The 21,754-nt window shown below is 34.8% G+C and overlaps 1 protein-coding gene and 1 long non-coding RNA gene across 2 annotated transcripts in view; both read left to right on the forward strand.

Moving 5' to 3' along the window:
- Positions 1-5,115, forward strand: part of LOC140155206 (tyrosine-protein kinase receptor Tie-1-like) — a 28,409-nt gene extending 23,294 nt beyond the window's left edge. Inside the window, exons 4-8 of the mRNA XM_072177951.1 lie at positions 2,784-2,915; positions 3,326-3,379; positions 3,916-3,969; positions 4,503-4,556; positions 5,084-5,115. Coding sequence (XP_072034052.1) covers positions 2,784-2,915; positions 3,326-3,379; positions 3,916-3,969; positions 4,503-4,556; positions 5,084-5,115 — 326 coding nt within the window. The remainder of the gene's footprint in view (positions 1-2,783; positions 2,916-3,325; positions 3,380-3,915; positions 3,970-4,502; positions 4,557-5,083) is intronic.
- Positions 5,116-5,778: 663 nt separating this feature from the next.
- LOC140147541 (uncharacterized) lies at positions 5,779-20,953 on the forward strand. The gene is made up of 3 exons (XR_011858357.1): positions 5,779-5,850; positions 15,789-16,235; positions 20,852-20,953. It is a non-coding gene; the product is annotated as an uncharacterized lncRNA (long non-coding RNA).
- The last annotated feature ends 801 nt before the right edge of the window (positions 20,954-21,754 follow it).

Below are 21,754 nucleotides of genomic sequence, written 5' to 3' on the forward strand. Positions count from 1 at the left end.
AACATTGTAAGAATATTTCTGTGTTTGCTAGGTGCAAATATTTTAACATAATGTTATTTAAGTGTTGACAAAATATCAAAACTGCTGGGTACCAAACTTTTGATACAGCTTGTATAGTAATTTGTTCTAATTTCCATGCAAAAGGAGCCAGATCTTTCATCCTTAAAACAAATACACATATTTTCAATTACATGCAGATAGATAAGACCTTGGTAAGATAAGCATGTTAATTGTTATGTCACTACCACTATCTTGATCTTGATAAGATGCCTACCATGCTGCAGCGTATTAAACAAGGACAACTATACAACATACATTACATTCATTGAATGACTTTGAAACTTTGGGTACAAAAACTCATACTCTGCAAGTTAGGTCAAATGTTGCACTATGATTGTTTATTTGAGGTTATTGGACTATGCCATTGAGATTAGGCTATTGTAGTCCATAGTGTTGGTCACCGGGTCTATCTGGTTCTAAGAGGCGGTAAACTGGTTAAGCCATACAAAGGTCAAAGGTCTCGATTTATTTGGTGTTTTTATAAATCCATTAATTTTGTATTTTAAACAAAGAATATACGCACACCATTTTATCCCGTGCATATCAGAAAACAATAACAAAATAAAATCCAAGCATATTGTGGTTTTATTTCTGAGCAAGGGCATAATTTTAGCAAAACAACTGCGGAGTAAATCTAGTAAGAGTGAAATTAGAATTTTTCACAATCTCATGCCTATATGGTGGGTGCCTCCGTAGAGGGCGCCCCCAAAACAGCTTTTTTTAATTGTGCAAGTATTTCTGGTTCGATTTGAATCAATTTGGGTTTGGATAAAGTGTTGATGAATAGAAACTAAAAGAATAGGTTTGGTACAATTTTGAAACCTTCCTATTTATTTTATTATATCTTTTATATCGCGCCTTTTGTGGATGTAAGGGCTTTTGCAACAAAACAAATTTACCCCTTTTCTAGAAACCACCTTTGCAATCACATTTGAGCTAATTTTTTGCACTACTTTATGTAACTTGACTAATGCTTTCAAAATCAAAAATTGAAATATCTTATTACTTTTTTAATTATGAATTTTTATTTAAATTCGGGAAAATGGCATTTTGTGAGTATTTCTGAAGCTACACCTTTTGTTAATTGAAATGATTTTTTCAAAACTAGTGACCCAAAAACAGTTCCCTTTAGTTTTAATAGGTAAAGAACATTCCATGCTACTAGTATACATCAAAAACTTAAAACAAAACAATTCTATATTCATTTTATGTTCAGTTTTCCGGAAATTCCCTAAGACTTCCCAAACGGGAAATATACCATATATCCGGAAGGGAAAGTGGAATGAAGGTCAAACAACCACCAAAATGTGTATTTTTACCCACACTATAATGTCATGTCAATAACTCAATTTCAGCCAAAAGTGGATGTAAGGGGTTTTGAAACAAAGCTCTTCATATGTTTCAAATTAGAAAATCTCTGCCAGCGGATTTTGAATTTGTTTACATTGATGCTAATGCTTTAGCATTGCTCACTTCAAATGACATGGTTAGACATGTGTGTATTTTTAATCAACTACAGCTATCTCGTCCTTTTCTTTTAATTTTTAGTTTGAAAAGCTATAACATATGAGATAACATTTAACTATATACTTATTAGCCCAAGGAGAGAGATTCCGCCGAGTTACACATTTTTCACAATGAAGTGGAAGTATCAGCAGGAAGTTCTTGATTGATGTAGCAAAGGAAGGCACCTATCAAGAGTTTCATGATTTGAGCAATTTACTGCTCTCAAAAGGAAAAAAGAATTAAAGGAATATCGTGACCCAATCATTGCTCTATCAATTACGTTAGAATTGCTTCTTTAACTTTAACATAGAAACTTAAAATTTTCTTTATAAATTTTTCCGCACCACCACTACCATACTCTCAATTTGAAAAATTGGAAAGGGAGTGGTGGGTGGGAAAAAATTTTTTAAACACAACCTAGTCTTGTTGAATCTGACAAAATAATGACGAAACAAGAAATGATCGGAATGCGAAACATCGACAGTACACAAATTCACACAATAGGCCTTACCAACGGGGACCACAGCATTAATTCTGCAGGGGTTAAATTGATTTTCAATTGATGGGATTGAAAACCTTAATATAAAATAAAGAAAATTATTGTTTTTTCTTGCCAAAAGACACTTGAAAGTTAATATTCCTGGAAATTACAGCTTTCATTTTTCCCATTTAGCTCTCCCTAACAATATTTTACCATCAATAAACATCAATATAGAGAACCAAGCATGACAAGTATATGGTCTGGGATTTTGTACAGGCTTCCAGCCCATCAACCTTGCAACTAGCAAGCATTTATACTGAATTTATACAGAACCTTTATCAAGATTTTGTTGTCAAAGATATTAAACTTTATATGGTAAGGTTGAAATGCATTAAAGTTTGACACAAGTACAAAATGTACGGCTGAATGTTGTATATTTTCTCTTACCCCACTTGCTGCAAATGCAGATCTAAGACAAAAAATAAAAAAGGTCCACATTTTGAAAAAGGTCCACTTTTTCAAAATATGCCCCCCACGAAATCCACTTTTTCAAAATCAGCCCCCCCCCATATATCCTAGTTACGGGCCTGCCTCATAAGAACACTAATCAGTGAACATGGTGAAATTGTGTTCTTTGTTGGTACTTTCTGACTTTTTTGATGTGTTTATATACTATCACCATTGTGATCATTTTACAATGTAATGATTTATTTTCCTACTTTACAATTAATTACAGAATGTCCTCTGGGAATGTATGGAGCTGGATGTACACAATTTTGTAGATGTCAAAGTGGATCATGTGACAGGTTTACAGGAAGATGTGATGATGGGATGTGTCTGACAGGATGGTCTGGTGACAATTGTCAAAGTAAGTGTTGCTTAGTATCAATTCTGTCTTTGTGATAATGGTGCATCATATGACAGGTTTACAAGAAGATGTGATGATGGTATGTGTCCAACAGGATGGTCTGGTGACAATTGTCAAAGTAAGTGTTGCTTAGTATCAATTCTGTCATTGTGATAATGGTGCATCATGTGACAGGTTTACAGGAAGATGTGATGATGGAATGTGTCTGACAGGGTGGTCTGGTGACAATTGTCAAAGTAAGTGTTGCTTAGTATCAATTCTGTCATTGTCATAATGGTGCATCATGTGACAGGTTTACAGGAAGATGTGATGATGGAATGTGTCTGACAGGATGGTCTGGTGACAATTGTCAAAGTAAGTATTGCTTAGTATCAATTCTGTCATTGTGATAATGGTGCATCATATGACAGGTTTACAGGATGATGGGATGCGTCTGACAGGATGGTCTGGTGACAATTGTCAAAGTAAGTGTTGCTTAGTATCAATTCTGTCATTGTGATAATGGTGCATCATGTGCCAGGTTTACAGGAAGATGTGATGATGGAATGTGTCTGACAGGATGGTCTGGTGACAATTGTCAAAGTAAGTATTGCTTAGTATCAATTCTGTCATGGTGATAATGGTGCATCATGTGACAGGTTTACAGGAGGATGTGATGATGGAATGTGTCTGACAGGATGGTCTGATGACAACTGTCAAAGTAAGTGTTGCTTAGTATCAATTCTGTCATTGTGATAATGGTGGATCATGTGACAGGTTTACAGGAAGATGTGATGATGGAATGTGTCCCACAGGATGGTCTGGTGACAATTGTCAAAGTAAGTGTTGCTTAGTATCAATTCTGTCATTGTCATAATGGTGCATCATGTGACAGGTTTACAGGAAGATGTGATGATGGAATGTGTCTGACAGGATGGTCTGGTGACAATTGTCAAAGTAAGTATTGCTTAGTATCAATTCTGTCATTGTGATAATGGTGCATCATATGACAGGTTTACAGAAAGATGTGATGATGGGATGCGTCTGACAGGATGGTCTGGTGACAATTGTCAAAGTAAGTGTTGCTTAGTATCAATTCTGTCATTGTGATAATGGTGCATCATGTGCCAGGTTTACAGGAAGATGTGATGATGGAATGTGTCTGACAGGATGGTCTGGTGACAATTGTCAAAGTAAGTGTTGCTTAGTATAAATTCTGTCATTGTGACAATGGTGGATCATGTGACAGGTTTACAGGAAGATGTGATGATGGAATGTGTCCCACAGGATGGTCTGGTGACAATTGTCAAAGTAAGTGTTGCTTAGTATCAATTCTGTCATTGTGATAATGGTGCATCATATGACAGGTTTACAGGAAGATGTGATGGTGGGATGTGTCTGACAGGCTGGTCTGGTGACAATTGTCAAAGTAAGTATTGCTTAGTATCAATTCTGTCATTGTGATAATGGTGCATCATATGACAGGTTTACAGGAAGATGTGATGGAATGTGTCTGACAGGATGGTCTGGTGACAATTGTCATAGTAAGTGTTGCTTAGTATCAATTCTGTCATTGTGATAATGGTGCATCATGTGACAGGTTTACAGGAGGATGTGATGATGGAATGTGTCTGACAGGATGGTCTGATGACAATTGTCAAAGTAAGTGTTGCTTAGTATCAATTCTGTCATGGTGATAATGGTGCATCATGTGACAGGTTTACAGGAGGATGTGATGATGGAATGTGTCTGACAGGATGGTCTGATGACAACTGTCAAAGTAAGTGTTGCTTAGTATCAATTCTGTCATTGTGATAATGGTGGATCATGTGACAGGTTTACAGGAAGATGTGATGATGGAATGTGTCTGACCGGATGGTCTGGTGACAACTGTCAAAGTAAGTGTTACTTAGTATCAATTCTGTCATTGTGATAATGGTGCATCATATGACAGGTTTACAGGAAGATGTGATGGAATGTGTCTGACAGGATGGTCTGGTGACAATTGTCAAAGTAAGTGTTGCTTAGTATCAATTCTGTCATTGTGATAATGGTGCATCATGTGACAGGTTTACATGAAGATGTGATGATGGCTAATGTGTCTGACAGGATGGTCTGGTGACAATTGTCAAAGTAAGTGTTGCTTAGTATCAATTCTGTCATTGTGATAATGGTGCATCATGTGACAGGTTTACAGGAAGATGTGATGGAATGTGTCTGACAGGATGGTCTGGTGACAATTGTCAAAGTAAGTGTTGCTTAGTATCAATTCTGTCATTGTGATAATGGTGCATCATGTGATAGGTTTACAGGAAGATGTGATGATGGAATGTGTCTGACAGGATGGTCTGGTGACAATTGTCAAAGTAAGTGTTGCTTAGTATCAATTCTGTCATTGTGATAATGGTGCATCATGTGACAGGTTTACAGGAAGATGTGATGATGGAATGTGTCTGACAGGATGGTCTGGTGACAATTGTCAAAGTAAGTGTTGCTTAGTATCAATTCTGTCATTGTGATAATGGTGCATCATGTGATAGGTTTACAGGAAGATGTGATGATGGAATGTGTCTGACAGGATGGTCTGGTGACAATTGTCAAAGTAAGTGTTGCTTAGTATCAATTCTGTCTTTGTCATAATGGTGCATCATGTGATAGGTTTACAGGAAGATGTAATGATGGAATGTGTCTGACAGGATGGTCTGGTGACAATTATCATAGTAAGTGTTGCTTAGTATCAATTCTGTCATTGTCATAATGGTGCATCATGTGATAGGTTTACAGGAAGATGTAATGGTAGAATGTGTCTAACAGGATGGTCTGGTGACAATTGTCAAAGTAAGTGTTGCTTAGTATCAATTCTGTCATTGTGATAATGGTGCATCATGTGACAGGTTTACAGGAAGATGTGATGATGGAATGTGTCTGACAGGATGGTCTGGTGACAATTGTCAAAGTAAGTGTTGCTTAGTATTAATTCTGTCATTGTGATAATGGTGCATCATGTGATAGGTTTACAGGAAGATGTAATGATAGGATGTGTTCAACAGGATGGTCTGGTGACAATTGTCAAAGTGAGTGTTTACAAACTTTGTTTACAATTTTTTTTTCCTGAGAAAAGAGAGAGAGAGAGAGAGAGAGAGAGAGAATAAAAATCAAGAGGATTGATTCCATTTGGCAACTTTATACACTTTACAAAACCTGAGACAATAGTAGAGAGGTCACTTTGTGGGTACATAGTGCCCCATGCAGCCATAACTTCAAAAGAAAATTGAGCTGCAATGTTAATTTTTGCTTTGAATAATAAAGGGCATATGAATATTTTATATCTGTGATCCTATTTCCATCATGCCACATTGAGGTGACTTTTCACAATGTTTATAATTTTTTACCAATATTAATCATTTTTTACCAATTCATGTGCTATTTTTTTTAAGTGAAAATTTATTTATTTAACAAGAAATGTATATGAATGAATTGAGCTGGATGTTTGGATATTTTTCCACTTTTATATAGGCCTATTAATAGCAGATATAATGCAACACAATTTAGAGAGGCTACATGCATGGTGATTTTGATGCAATATTTGGATAAAGCTTAAGGGCTCTCCTGCACATATTTGTTTTTGGGGGCTTTTGGGGCATGAGTCCCCTGTGGTAAAAGCAGTGTGCGGCAAAAAGAAGGGGTGGCAAAAAGAATTATTAAATAAAAAAGGCAGAAGAATGATGAAAATAATGTTTTACGGGCAAAGCGAAAGGAAAACAAATTTACCCATGACGAGAAATGGACGATCCCAATTGTTTGTCGATCCCGGGTACAGTCATGCTAGCTCCCTGCTGTGCGTGTTGTGGCGTTGGCATGGGGATCAATAGGTGACATCGATTTTGTAAACATCTACATGTAGTGTGTGATTGAGTTTGTTGGTCATTTATGAATGTCATTCCATCAAGTAAACATCGGGAAGAAATTTCCTTGTCCTTTTTGGCTTTCTCGGTCTGAGGGTAAATGAATGAATTTTTTTTTTAGTGGGACTATACAAAATGATTTATACCTTGTTTAAACAAAATATCAATGGGATTAAATGGTTTTGATAACTGTCACACATAATACAGTCAACAGTGTATCTAATTTTAATTTGTGTAATACAATGACACATATATGTCTCCTACTTATTCTGTGACTTTCTTGGAAATAGCTTGATTCGTTTTGGTGTGACATTGCTATTACTGAAAATGAACGAAAACTGCATGTGTGTAACAGCGCAAAGGCAATATATTGGAGAAATCCTACATTCTTTTTATAGGAAATACACTAAATTTGGCACATGTGTAGAGCTTGCAACGCTGAATAATTCTTGATATGGGATTAAGTGAAACATTTCAATATGACTTCAGATATGTAGGTTGAAAAACATACTTTTAAGTTTTTACCGCAATTTTTACCCAAAAATGTCATTATTACAGAGGATATAACTTCCTCAAGGATCCTCCGCAGTAAATTTTAATCTTCTCCTTTAACAATCATTGCTTTATTTTTTCTTATTTGGGCATGTCCATAAGGAAAAATTTAGGGGGGACATGTCCCCCCCAATTCCCAGCGAATTTAGAAATGATAAGTCTTAGTTAAGCTTAAGCTATATCAACACTGAATGAAACCCAGGCAAAAGAAGAAATAAAACAAAACAAAACATAGATATTGAACATATTGAATATTTAGAGGTTAATAACTGCAAATATGGTAGCGCGCAATCCAAATATGGCAGCCAGTGCACGCGCAGTTTGTTCGACACACAACAACACTCAAACGCCGGTCAATTGTGAGCGACATTGAAACAATTACGCATTTTGCGGTCAATTGTGAGATATTGATGACCTCGATTTGCGTTCGCGTTTTCACAAATAACTAAATGTAATAGGATTGCACGCATCACATTTATTAATGAGGTTATGAATGATAGATAAATTTGTGCTGCAAAACATAATTTGACACACTGTCATAATGCTCTTTGAATAATTTCCATCACATTTTTTTTGTTATTCTTTACTCAAAATGCTGCAATAATATTAGTTATAACTGTCATGCACATTTTTTGTTCAAGCTGAAATAACAATGTGAGTGAAAGAAATTACATGGCTACTTTGGCTGTTTAACATATGGAATTCTATGGGGACCCTGACAAACATAATGAATTTGGCTGATTCCATTTAGACATAGGCCTACTTTGGTACATATGTAAACATTACAAATTTTCCAAAAAATCCGGTTTATAAAAAAAATTAGCCAATTTCATACTATATACTAAACTGGCCCCAAAAAGAAACTTATAATTTTTGCTGAACTATGAAATGGTATCAGCCTGTATTAGTGTATGTCCCTTACTTACTTACTTACTTACTTACCAACCATTTGGTCTAAAATGGACATATCTTTAAATGCCACGAAGGTATGAACCCCCAAGTGGTGTCAAATGAAAGAGAAAGAAGTAAAGAATATGATAAAAATATTTCCTAACGTCAGAGGTCATCCAAGGGGTCACAGAGGTCAAAAAAGGTCATTTGAACCAAAAATGCTCCAATTAAGCTGAAATTTATATGCAATAATCCTTATGACATTCTAAACATGTTTAAAATATTTTAATATTCATTTAAGGTCATTAAGGGGTCATAAAGGGGTCAAAGGTCAAGTTTCCAAAAATGCTCCAATTGAGCTGATATTTAAATGCAATGATCTTTAAGACATTCTAAACATGTTTAAAATATTTCAAAATTCATTTAAGGTCATTAAGGGGTCAATAAAGGGGTCAAAGGTCAAGTTTTCAAAATGGTTCAATTGAGCTGAAATTTAAATGCAATGATCCTTATGACATTCTAAACATGTTTAAAATAATTTAATATTCATTTAAGGGCAGAGTAATGGGAGAGAACATGGACCTTTTCGAGCATCATTATTTCTGACTTGTATGTCAAAAGTATATAAAACTATACATTTTTGGAAAGGAAATGAGTCAAGGAATCCCATGGTGATGTCAGATTTGTTCAAAAATCTTGAGTTTTTGAAAAAATCACAAAAATTCACTTTTTTACCCCAATTTTTTTGTGACAACTTAGAAAAAAATCCGTTCGGAGTAAAACAAATTCAGTTAGTTTTTCATAAAGAACAGACATGAACTTAGGGAAGGTTTTTTTATTTTTTTGAAATTCGTCTTTTTTTTCGAAATATTGAAAAAAACATGTGAAAAAAGCAATTTTGTCACTCTATTAAGGGCTGGGGTATGAAGCGTTTGGACAGTATTTATTGTGGGACATTAGAGCACATCAGACATATCGAATTGCATTCTGAATCTGAAGAATGTCATTCTGATATCAAATAATTTTGATTTTTGAAATTAGCAATTTAATACACATTTTATGGCAAATCATTAAAAATTGATATTTTTGATATTTAAAAGTACTTGAAGTAAACTTTATAAATCTGATGATTTATACTTAAAGTGTATGTAGGTGGGATGAAAAGCCGACGATCAATTGAAAATTTTGACCTTTCAGTATTGAAGATATGGATTTTTTTCCCAAAACACCAAAAAAATTAGGTCTTTTTGGGAAAAAATCCATATCTTCAATATGAAAGGTCAAAATTTTCAATTGACCGTAAACTTTTGCTCCCTGCTACATACACTTTAAGAATATGTCATTAGATTTATATAATTTACTTCGAAAACTGTTATATATCAAAAATTTGAAAAATATCAAATTTTTATAATTTGTCATAAAATTTATATTATGTGATTTTCAAAAATGAAAATTATTTGATATCAGAAAGACGTGCTTCAGTATTCAGAATGCAATTCGATAGGTCTGAGGTGCTCTCATGTCCCACAAAAATACTGTCGAAACTTAATAAACGCTCATTTTAGATCCCTTAAGCTAAAAATTGCACATAATGGTGTATATTTTTTGTTTAAAACAAATATTTTGAAAAAATGAGAAAACCTTCCCTAGGCTTTGATGTACTCTAAACGATAGTGCAAAAAGTTTATCTTTTACTTGCATATTTTTCGAGTTATCTTGTCACAAAAATCGTGCAATATTGTCAAAAGTGAACTCTGAGAAATCGGCGTTTTAGTAAAAAATGTCAAAATTATGCACAAAACGTCCTTATATTTTTAAAGCGATAAGACTTTCACGCTTGTAAAAGCTGTATCTGGTGCATGGTCTAAATATGCATCTTTTTGCACCAATAAATATAATGTCTGCTTTCAGTGCGCCAAAATTCAAAATAATTAAAAAATCTAAGTGGCATTTTGACTGCAAATTTTTGTTTTGTTTACACCACATTTGCTGGCGTGAACAACATACCGAATGCGCCTTGACTGCGTTGGACATACGCTCAGAGTTGCGCGCGTCACATCACATAAATCACGCAGCGTAATCACAATATTTCATAATCGCGCATTTCTGACTCATTATTTCCGCCAATTTACTATAAGCTGTCTTGAGCCATGTGACTTTTTAGAGTTGAAAAGAGTGAAATAAACTCAAGCAAAAATACGAATAAATATTAGCAAGTTGTATTTTATCAGTTTCAAGTGAAAGAATACATCTTAGTGTTGATAAATATCGAGAAATCTCAAATTCGGGCATGGACGTATGTGTCTCCCATTACTCTGGCCTTAAGGTCATTAAGGGGTCATACAGGGGTCAAAGGTCAAGTTTTCAAAATGCTCCAATTGAGCTGAAATTTAAATGCAATGATCCTTATGACATTCTAAACATGTTTAAAATAATTTAATATTCATTTAAGGTCATTAAGGGGTCATAAAGGGGTGATATATATACATGTACCACAATATACTGCCAAAGCCCCATGGTTCAGCTATGGTGCGGTAACCGCTCTAGTTCACAAGGTCATATCTTAAAATCCTCTCCATAAAAATGACCAAAAATTGCACACAGGATTACTTCAATACTTTACTCTTGTTTGTTATCAAAGAATATTGCCGCTCACACTAAACATACACATTAAATGTTTCAAAACATTAGAAAAAACAAAAATGATTAAAAATGGTAAAAAAACATTTTGTACTTCATGTGAAAAAGATTACAAATTGACTGTCATTAACTGTTACATAGCTTTAACTTGACACGAAAAAGACATCAATAGCTCACCAAATACTGATAAAATGGTCACAATACCTCACCCCCGCCTACAAGAAGCTGATCGGGTCTAGTGATTTGGGATCAATACCCAGGTCACATGATCCGATTCGCGCTACCACGTCTAGTACCAGCAATCCATCAGAGTGCTGAAGAAGTGAGCTTGGATAAGTCACAAAAATTACACGTAAGTGTAAAATCAATTTGCTTGTGTGAATCAGTTAAAATTTACACCAATATTATGGTCACAATAACGATTTAAAAAAAATTTTTAAATGGGGTTTTTGGTAAAAAATACATTTCTCACCTTTTGATTTACTATTTTCATGAAAAACAAGACATTTTTGTAACCAGAAGATTATTGTCTCTTAGGCTTATCATACAGAATTGCGTTTTAAGTCACTTAAATATTTCAAAACATTTGAAAAACCAAATATAATAAAAATGATGAAAAAACATGATTTTTGCCCAAATTTTGTGTTTTTTCAACATTAAAATGTCTTTATATGAAAAAATTATAAATAATTGTCAAGAAAAGTTGTGTAGCTTTAATTTGACACCAAAAAGACATCAATAGCTCACCAAATACTGATCAAATGGTCAAAATACCGATTTTTAGAATTTTTACTTTAAAATGAAGGTTTTTGGTAAAAATGCATTTCTTACCTTTAAATTCACTATTTTTTTGAAAAAAAAAATTTTTGTAATCAGAAGAATATTGTCTCTTAGGTTAAACATAGAGAATTGTGTTTTAAGTCACATTAAAGATTTCAAAACATTTGAAAAGCCAAAAAGTATTAAAAATGGTAAAAAAACATGATTTTTGCCCAAATTTTGTCTTTTTTCAATATTAAAATTATTATGAAAAAGATTACAAATTGATTGTCATGAACAGTTGTGTAGCTTTAATTTGACACCAAAAAGACATCAATAGCTTACCAAATACTGATGAAATAGTCAAAATACTAATTTTGAGGATTTTCCTTTTAAAATGGAGGTGTTTGGTAAAAAGTAAAATTTTCACCCCCATTTTCACCCCCAGTGCTTTGGCGAGTAAGAAATTGATTTTTGAATTCTGTGGAAAATTCTGAATAAGATAGACCCTGTCAGAATTTTGGAACCCGAGGGGTGATTAAATCGATGCTAGCTGAGGGACTACAAGCAGTTGTCCAACTGACACAACAGTAAAATGCACTGACACAGAACAGCTTCCGGGACCACATTCACAGGCGAATAATTGGAACCCATTGATTATGATACATTGATTATGATACTTGTCATAATACTGTTAGAGCTGTTATTATATCACGTCTTGATTATTGTAATGTGTTACTTAATGGTATATCTAAGAAAGATCTAAATTGTTTGCAGAAGTTGCAAAATAAGTGTGCACATTTAATATACATCTCAAACCAAAATTTGAGCATGTTACCCCTCTCTTGAGCCAACTTCATTGGCTCCCTGTCAGGTGTCAGTGAGAGGATTGTATACAAGACGCTGCTTTATGTGTTTAAATCTCTGAATGGACTCTCTCCCCAGTATAACTAACTGCCTCACTGTAAAAAAATCACCCCAGAGGGCAATGAAGACCCGCTCGGCAGATAGTATTTCCTTCTTTGTACCTCGTTCTAAGAAGGGTGCTGGTGATAGAGCCTTTTCAGTGGCAGTTCCAGGTTTGTGGAACACCTTACTGGTTCATATCAGAAATGCTGCTACTCTTGAATCATTCAAAACTACGCTCAAGCAGGGTCTTAGCTAGAAATTGAGGGTTGCCCCGTCATTTGAATAAAATTGCCTGTCCTAATTTGACCTTCAAAACATTTACCAGACATCTAAAGCCCATTGGGGGTTCAAGGAGTTCAAATATGTGCTGAGTGATATGGCCTTCTTTTATAAATTGGGTCTGCTAATAAAAATTCCTTCAGAAAAGGAATGGGCGCCCAATGTGAGCTTGGACGTGATATGGTATGGAATTCCATGGCATGGTGTTTAGATTTGGTATTATAATGATTTTTTTCTAGGGAAGAGTAGAAGATGATCAAATGCAAGAGAAATGTGTTTGATTGGGGAAGGTGTATCACGGGACCGTTTTGGATGAAATAAATTGAATTGGAATGAAGCTGTCGTGTCAATTTGCGATTATGTGGGGTGGGGGAGTTCTGTTTTTGGGCATATTGTAGTGATGATATTGCTTTGGATATTGAATATTGTTGAATTTCGTTATGCAGGGGGGTATATGATGGATAGTATAGAAGACACAAATAAGTAAGCTCCCCCTGGCAAAATATTGGGGGGGGGGGTATCCCCCACCCGGGGTCTACCCCTATGTTGACCAAAAGAAAAGTTTTTATGAATGTATAACGTCTGTGATACATATACATCATCTACTTGCTAATACACTGAAAATCTAATAGAGATGAAGGATAAAAAACAATTACAGAACATTCATTCTTCATAAAAGTAGCTACCCAGCAAACACAAAAGCGTTTTTCGACATCATTCGCAAAAGGTTATAAAAGGTTGTCAGAAAAGCGTTTAAATGTCGGTTATATAAAGGGTACATTAAGAGTATAAAACGTTTTCATAACATTAAATAACATTTGTTGGTAATTTAGCAACAGCAAACACAAATGTTTTACAGAAAACATTTAAATGTCGAGTTATATAAAGGGTATAAAAACGTTTTAATAACATTCCAAAAACATTTTTGAAAACTTGGTACAAATCATTCTAAACAGAATGTTATTTTGGAGATGAAAAAATATTTTGCAAAAAATGTTTGCCCAAAATATTTTAAATAACGTTTTATAATGTTTTCACGACCTTTATATAACCCGACATTTAAATGTTATTAAAACGTTTTGTAAAAAACATTTTAAGAATATGTGTTTGCTAGGTGCAAATATTTTAACATAATTTTATTTAAGTGTTGACAAAATATCAAAACTGCTGGGTACCAAACTTTTTGATACAGCTTGTATATTAATTTGTTCTAATTTCCATGCAAAAGGAGCCAGTTGTTTCATCCTTAAAACAAATACACCATAATTTTCAATTACATGAAGATAGAAAAGACCTTGGTAAGATAAGCATGTTAATTGTTATGTCACTATCACTATCTTGATCTTGATAAGATGCCTACCATGCTGCAGCGTATTAAACAAGGACAACTATATAATACAACATACATTTGTACATTCATTGAATGACTTTGAAACTTTGGGTACAAAACTCATACTCTGCAAGTTAGGTCAAATTTTGCACTATGATTGTTTATTTGAGGTTATTGGACTATGCCATTGAGATTAGGCTATTGTAGTCCATAGTGTTGGTCACCGTCTATCGGGTTCTAAGAGGCGGTAAACTGGTTAAGCCATACAAAGGTCAAAAGTCTCGATTTATTTGGTGTTTTTATAAGTCCGTTAATTTTGTGTTTTAAACAAAGAATATACGCACACCATTTTATCCCGTGCATATCAGAAAACAATAATAAAATAAAATCCAAGCATATTGTGGTTTTATTTCTGAGCAAGGGCATAATTTTAGCAAAACAATTGCGGAGTAAATCTAGCAAGAGTGAAATTAGAATTTTTCATGCCTATATGGTGCACCCTCCGTAGAGGGCGCCCCCAAAAGGTCAATTGGCTTCTCAAAACATACAATTTATAATATAGCATCTGTCAAAGGCATTAATTTTGCCCGTCCCAGGAGCAAACTGGCTGTCTAAAATGACGGCCAGACAGGTGGCTAGCTAAGACCCTGTGCTCAAGACATATCTTTTTCCATAATATTGTTTTCTGTATTTGATCATGTTTGCTGTTCTTTTTAATATTAATATGCTTGTTGCGCTTTGTAACCACAGGAAAAGGCGCAATTTAAATTATGTCAGTTAAGTTAAGTTAACCCAACAAAAGAAATCTGTTGGGCTATGAATTTTGGTCCAGGAAGGTGTTCCATGTCAGTGCGATTTGCTGTTGTGTCAGTTGGACAACAGCTTGGTTATTGACATGTGTTTAGAGTAGAGTATTGAAGTAATCCTGTGTGCAATTTTTGTTCATTTTTATGGAGAGGATTTTAAGATATGACCTTGTGAAAAATTATAAGTTTCTATTTGAGGCCAGTTTATAAGATTATGGCTTTAAATTGCACTATTTTATGGTAATAAAAATAAGGGTGTAGCAGTATCCTTTAAACCCAATTCTATTACCCCCACAACCCATTATTCAAAATCGCGCTCTGTGATTTGTTGAAACCCGTCACATGAAAGTCCATTAATTAGCAATAAAATGGCCAGGGCAACAAACTTTATGTTCTTCTCGCATCACAGCAAAGTGTGATGCAGTATATTAGCGTCATTACGCATTACGCTTGGTTACGCATTCTGCAATACTCGCTAACTCTTATGCTTTGGCTACGCGAAGGCGCTTCACCTTGAGGTAAACAACTTGCAATATTTGGGGGAAATATTTTATCTTTAAATCGCGCTATTTTGTGGTAATAGTAAAAATGTTTAAATAATGGGTTTGGCTGCGCCGCACCCATTATTTACGTTTTTACTGCCTCGGACACATTATTTGCGTGTAAAGGATAATGCATTACCCTTTATTTCTTATAAATAAAATGTCAGTGGCAGTAAAAAAAATAATAGGTTTGGTGGTACTCATTTTACTGCCTCTGACACAATATGCGTACCCTTTATTTCTTAAATCGAGCTATAGTGAAACACATGATTTTATTTTAGTTCCTACAGGTACCTGCCCTGCTGGTTACTATGGTGATGAATGCTTAGATAAATGTTACTGTAACAACTGTGAGAAGACAACTGGTTGTATGTATAGTGTGTGCTATACTGGATCATGGGGGGAGCAATGTGAAAAGCAGTGCAACAACTGTAATTTTTGTGACAAGACTACTGGGTGCACACAGTGCCATTTTGGATACTGGGGAGAACAATGTGAACTTCAGTGTAATAATTGCAATAATTGTGACAAGACAACTGGGTGCATGAATATCCAGTGTCATTTTGGATACTGGGGAGAGCAATGTGACACAGAATGTCATTGTCTATATCAGGCAGCATGTGACAGAGTGACTGGTAAATGTGTTGCTGACTTCACTACTGGACTGAGTCTTTGTGAGCCTGGATATGTTTCAACTTCTGGAGTCAATCTGGATAACTGTCAACAATGTAAGGCTTAATATTTTACATTAACATTAACATCAGATCGAATACCGTAAAACACTGTCTACAAGCATATAGAAGCGAATGTGATAAAAGCGAAATTCATACAGACGTCTTCCATAATATCATACCGTTAATGAATTTGAGCAAATCAATTGCCGACACAGGCAGGTATACAATGTATTATTTTATCTTCATTTCGAATCTCACGAGCATAGCTCACTTGGTAAGGCATCGGACTGTAGTACATGAGCGCTTTAGACTATAGATTGAAAGCTGGTGAGTTCGAGCCTCATCAAGATCACATTAATTTTATAAACCAATTGTTCAAACTTTTCATTTATATGTTGGTGTTATATTTATATTTTCTTACATTCTTCTATTAAGACTCTTTTTGCGTTCTCTCTTTTCATATTTAGGTTTTTTTCTATAATTGTTTTTCTTTTATTGCTTCTTTTCTTTGTCTTTTTTTCTTGCTTTATTTTATTTTTCCTTTATTTTTATTTATTACAGCAAATACTTAGAAATAGATCTGTGTTTTATCAAATCGTCCAAAAACTACAAAATTGTAAAAAAACAACAACACCCAAATCCTTACACATGCATGGATTCATTTTCGAGAAAAAAAAATATCCTCAATAAGCCAAATTTAGCCAGTTGTAAAGCCAAAATTTAGACCTCGGGAAGTACAACCCGTAAAAAAGTAATCTAAATACCTCTGGGTTCAGACTTTCTATAGAATTCAGTGATTGTTGACAGCTGCAAGTTCTTTGAAGCTCTGTCTATTTCGGAGCAAGGATAAAGGGGATAACGTAGCCTTCAACTTTATCAATAATTGGATAATTGACATTCTTTTGTGGTGAGTGACAAGGTTTTTCAATTCACGCCGAGTGTCCTTGACAGGTTTTACTATACTTCAGCAGTCCGGTCCGACTGCCTGATCAGGAAGTACTGCCGAATCGAGCAGTATTTTGCCAAGTCAGGCAATATGGTATCCCACAATGCAATGCTCTATTTCAAATAGAGCATCTTTTAATATACCGTTATTTCTTGGTTTAGAGTAAAGAAGTAGGTAAAATATATAAAATTATCAATGAATGTACAATTAGTAGTACTTTTTCATCAATTTTAGTTAAAATAAAGTTAATTTGCATATTTAAATCAAATTTTTAAAAAAACGTTAGAAATTGTTTTGTTATTTAAATTATTTTGCTCCCGGTGGAATTTTTTTCGCCCGGTGTAAAATTGTCAACTTACATGTAGCTCATGTGTGTCAAAGTAAAATTTCCCCAGATCTTTTATAAAATCACCATGAACAATTATTTAGTCCTTAGTCTGTCGAATTCGGAATGGTTACCAAAGCCTGTGTTGCCTAACTCGGAAAAACATGCTGCCTGATTCGGCAGTACTTCCTAATCAGGCAGTCGGACCGGACTGTTCAGTGGTCATAAAAGAATTCAAAAGATAACCTCTGCCCCAATAATCCCAAGCTATTGTCTGGAACTGCGCCTCTGAAGATGTATCATAAGAACTCATTCCTCAAACCACAAAATTACTTTAAAAAAATAAAATAAAAAAATAAATAAATAAAAACACCTAAAATGAAATCCTAAGAGTAGAACGGCACACCGTCATCGTCCCTATATCTTCGTGTTAAAAATTGCCATGATAGTACGATGAATCCTCACGTTTTTCAATAGCTACGCATGGTGATTTTATTCGAGATAGGCCGGCGACTTAGGCTAAGCATACAATTTGAGATTTTGAGAGCCTGCCACACTGTTTCCATTCTATGTTTTTACAATTTTCGAATGATCAGTATATGGCTGGCCGTAACGCCCCTAACGATGGAGCTGCTCGCGTAGCTTACTTTTCGCCCAGCGAGCTAAATTGACCAATCATGTTAGATCTTTTCATTACGCGGAGCCAGTGGATGCATCCTCGTTCCAGAGAGAGAAAACTCTTGCCAAAATTAATGTTTACTATGGGGATTTTAAATGAATCAATTGTAAATAAACCACGACCAGTTGTACAGGATCAATACCATTGTTTGATTAGTGTATAGTCAATGTTACCTTGCATGCATGTGTCATGTGTGTGGCGTGTTTGTTTGTTTGTTTGTCTACTGTGTCAGGCCAGGATCACTGCACCCACGGTACTGATACTGTCATACTATCCCGGTGATCATATTGTTGAATGTTGTTGACTTTAAAATAATCATGATGCAGTCATGTCTACAGTAGAATTCACCACGACCTTTGAAGGACTTTGGGGTTTAAAAACCCCATTAAAAGCTATTAAACCAAGATAACACTCAATGAAAACAGCTCAACTATGTTACATCAGATCTTCTCTGGTTAAATACACACTGCACTGTCTGTTTTACCTGTGCAATGAGCAATGAGCTGGTATTATAGTTTCAGTTGGGTGAACGATTATAAAGCGAACGCAAGGTAACAATACTGTGGGCTTTTGTTTACGAAATGAGACAATAGTCTGCTTATTGTTAACCAGCGTTCTTGAAAATGAGAAGCTTAATGACTTAACACGGTTTAGAAATAATTTCTTCATATTTTTTGGTGTTATCTGTCGTTTACATATCCTTCCTAAAACACTAAAGTACCAATATTTCCAAACACCTAAATTAGCTAAAATTTAGGACATGTTACAAAACTATATTTTCTAGAATTTCAGAGAATACTTTAAATATTGGCGGTTATTTTTTACACAGTGGCGTCAACTAGGCAATGGCCTATACTTCTAACATACACTATTTGTAGAGGTCACGCGTCAATGGTGAGCGCACTGAGTATTGTGTATAGGAAAGCGGACAGTAACTACAGTATGTATGGCCTACTACTAGTATATAAAGTAAATCCGAACTGGTTTGCAGTTTGCTGAAGGTCGAATTCCGAGGGACACCGCATAAGTTATACAAATTAGCTCCGGCGATACACTGCAGATCGCAGAACTGTGTGCATAGTTTACCACCACTCTGCCTAGCTATATAGTTATGTACAATACTGTATGAGTTTCTTATGAGTGCATGTCCATCTTAATAATAAGTCAGTTCGTACTTTTCATAAACTACTTTTTGAATCATAACTTTCGTGACCGAGGAAATCTTGCAACTACGTGACGCTCGTCTGGCAAATTCTTAATGAATAAATTCGCTTCACGTAATGAGTAAGTCGTACTTAATTGGTCAGTTTTACCTCCGAGTAATGAAAAACTTTAACATGATCATGGTTGGTCAATTTGGCTCCACGGAGCAAAAAAGTCAGCTACTGGCGTAGCAGCTCCACGTTGTGGCGGTTGCGACCTACCATATCAGTATCCCATATGATATTTCTATTGCAAGAAAATTTTATTTGTTGTCAGGTTTTATCTTAAATACACTAACTGGAAATTAAATACACTAATTAGTGAGGACCGGTATTTTGCTGTGGATATGTTTAACTGCAATTTGCGGGTAAAAATTTGAAATCCTGGGTAAAAATTGTGATCATATTCACTCTTTGAGAAAATAATAATATAAAGGAATTCATGTAAAATCCAGCTGCAATACAATGTACATTATTGACACACTATTACTCTCTTTATCTACGGCAATAATAGAATATCGATTTCAATCGAATTGAATACGTTGCTCAGTTTTGAGTTTGTAGTTGACTACTAAGCGATCGATTGCTAGCCAATCAGATAGAATTCCTTTTATTGCGTTCGGTGAAATACCACTCGCCCGCCGCTCACCAACGGAGTATTAAATTTATATTTATCGTATAGGACGTCGACACTGTGAACGGTAGATTTGAAGATGTGTCAAAAAGAACATGTCAAAAAAAGAGCGGAACTGGTCCTGGGACCATGCTCTCTTTAGTGCCAAAGTCTGACACTCTATCAATTGAGAATTTGTTCCTGCTATACGAAACAGTCGTTATTATGTCAAATCAATATTAATTAGTGTTACAATATACTTTGCTATAGAGCAACTCTAGTATACTAGTATAGTTGCTCTAACTCCAAATACAAAAGCAACTAATTTTATTGAGGGCATTTCTTTGATATATGCTTGTAGACGGGGTTTTACGGTATGTTAATATACCTTGAAAATTCATGTACGTATCTCTTTACAATAAGAAAAATCTTCATGCTATTCTCTATTGAGATGCCATGTTAAAGGTATCAACATTCATTCAATAATATTAGACTACCAATTCATTACCGTGATCATGGTAATGCTAAGTTTTGATCATTTGTGTGTAAGACCAGATGTTTTTGTTCTTAGTGTTGTTATTATGGTAACTACTTTTTTGAGAAGAAGCTGTAAACACTCTTGGCATTCTCAGCTTCTTCATTTATATTGAAGACAAAGGTAGTATGTTTGCAGGTCTACAGATGCAGATAAGTGAGGCTGATTCAAGGAACTACACTTTTATATTATAATAGAGATATCCATAATCATGATTTTGTAACTTTGTAAAAAGTTGGTATCATAAATTGTTTAACTGCTAGAACCTTTGTTTAAATCAATTGTTTGATGCTTGGTTGAGACAGGAAATTCTTCATTGACTGCCATTTTAAGCTATTTAAGCTATTTATCTGAATTATTATATTCCTAGATTCTGGCTGTTATAGTGGCTGTACAAAAACCTGTCATTGTGGATCACTGGATCAGTGTGATCCTGATTTGGGATGTAGTGGGAGCTGCATTAGTAATTGGGGAGGTACAGACTGTCAAACAGGTATGGAAAGCTACTTATTTAATCTCCCCCGGAATCTCCCATTCTAATCTGAGCAAGTTTTTTTTACCACCCACAGTTGCAATAGTTAAGTATGTCATACTTCCTTTTTTGGCAATATAATTACAACAGATATTTGTGTTTCAGTAGATTTTACTTATGTTCATGTATTGTGAATTTAGGTTTTATTAAAAGAGATTAAGTCTGAATACCCATATTGGATCATTACACTTGGTGTCCAGAAGAACTGGTTTACTTCTGGGACTTATCATCATAGCCCCCCCCCCCCCCCCATATTTGCAACTTTAGCTGCAGCATTACAAACAATTTGAACATTTAAAGCAATAATGTGTGATTTGCATAAAGAATAGATTCCTATTTAAATGTTGGTTTTCACTGATTTCATTGTCCCGTTTTGATTTCGAGCCAAACAAAAGAGTTAAAACAAAGAAAATTTCTATTTCATTCCAGTGCTTACTATATGTGTATTAGCTCACCGATCATATTATTATCATAATTATTGCCTGAGCTTCATGCAACTGGGATAAACAAACAAGACGTAAGGCAAATGGCGATATTCACACAGTTTATACGTCACTGCTTCAATGATTCGATGACGCGATGTGTTTACCATTACTCAATTGGTGAACTCTGAATAAAACTAGTGAGATCTCCAGATTTAATATAATAACTTAAAATATGTCACATGGTATTTTAGTACACCACTGGGCATTACAATCATGCAAAAAGTAGAAATTCAAGAAATATTGTGGGCGTCGCTGT

Source organism: Amphiura filiformis, chromosome 1, assembly GCF_039555335.1.
Source record: "Amphiura filiformis chromosome 1, Afil_fr2py, whole genome shotgun sequence".
Taxonomy (NCBI): domain Eukaryota; kingdom Metazoa; phylum Echinodermata; class Ophiuroidea; order Amphilepidida; family Amphiuridae; genus Amphiura; species Amphiura filiformis.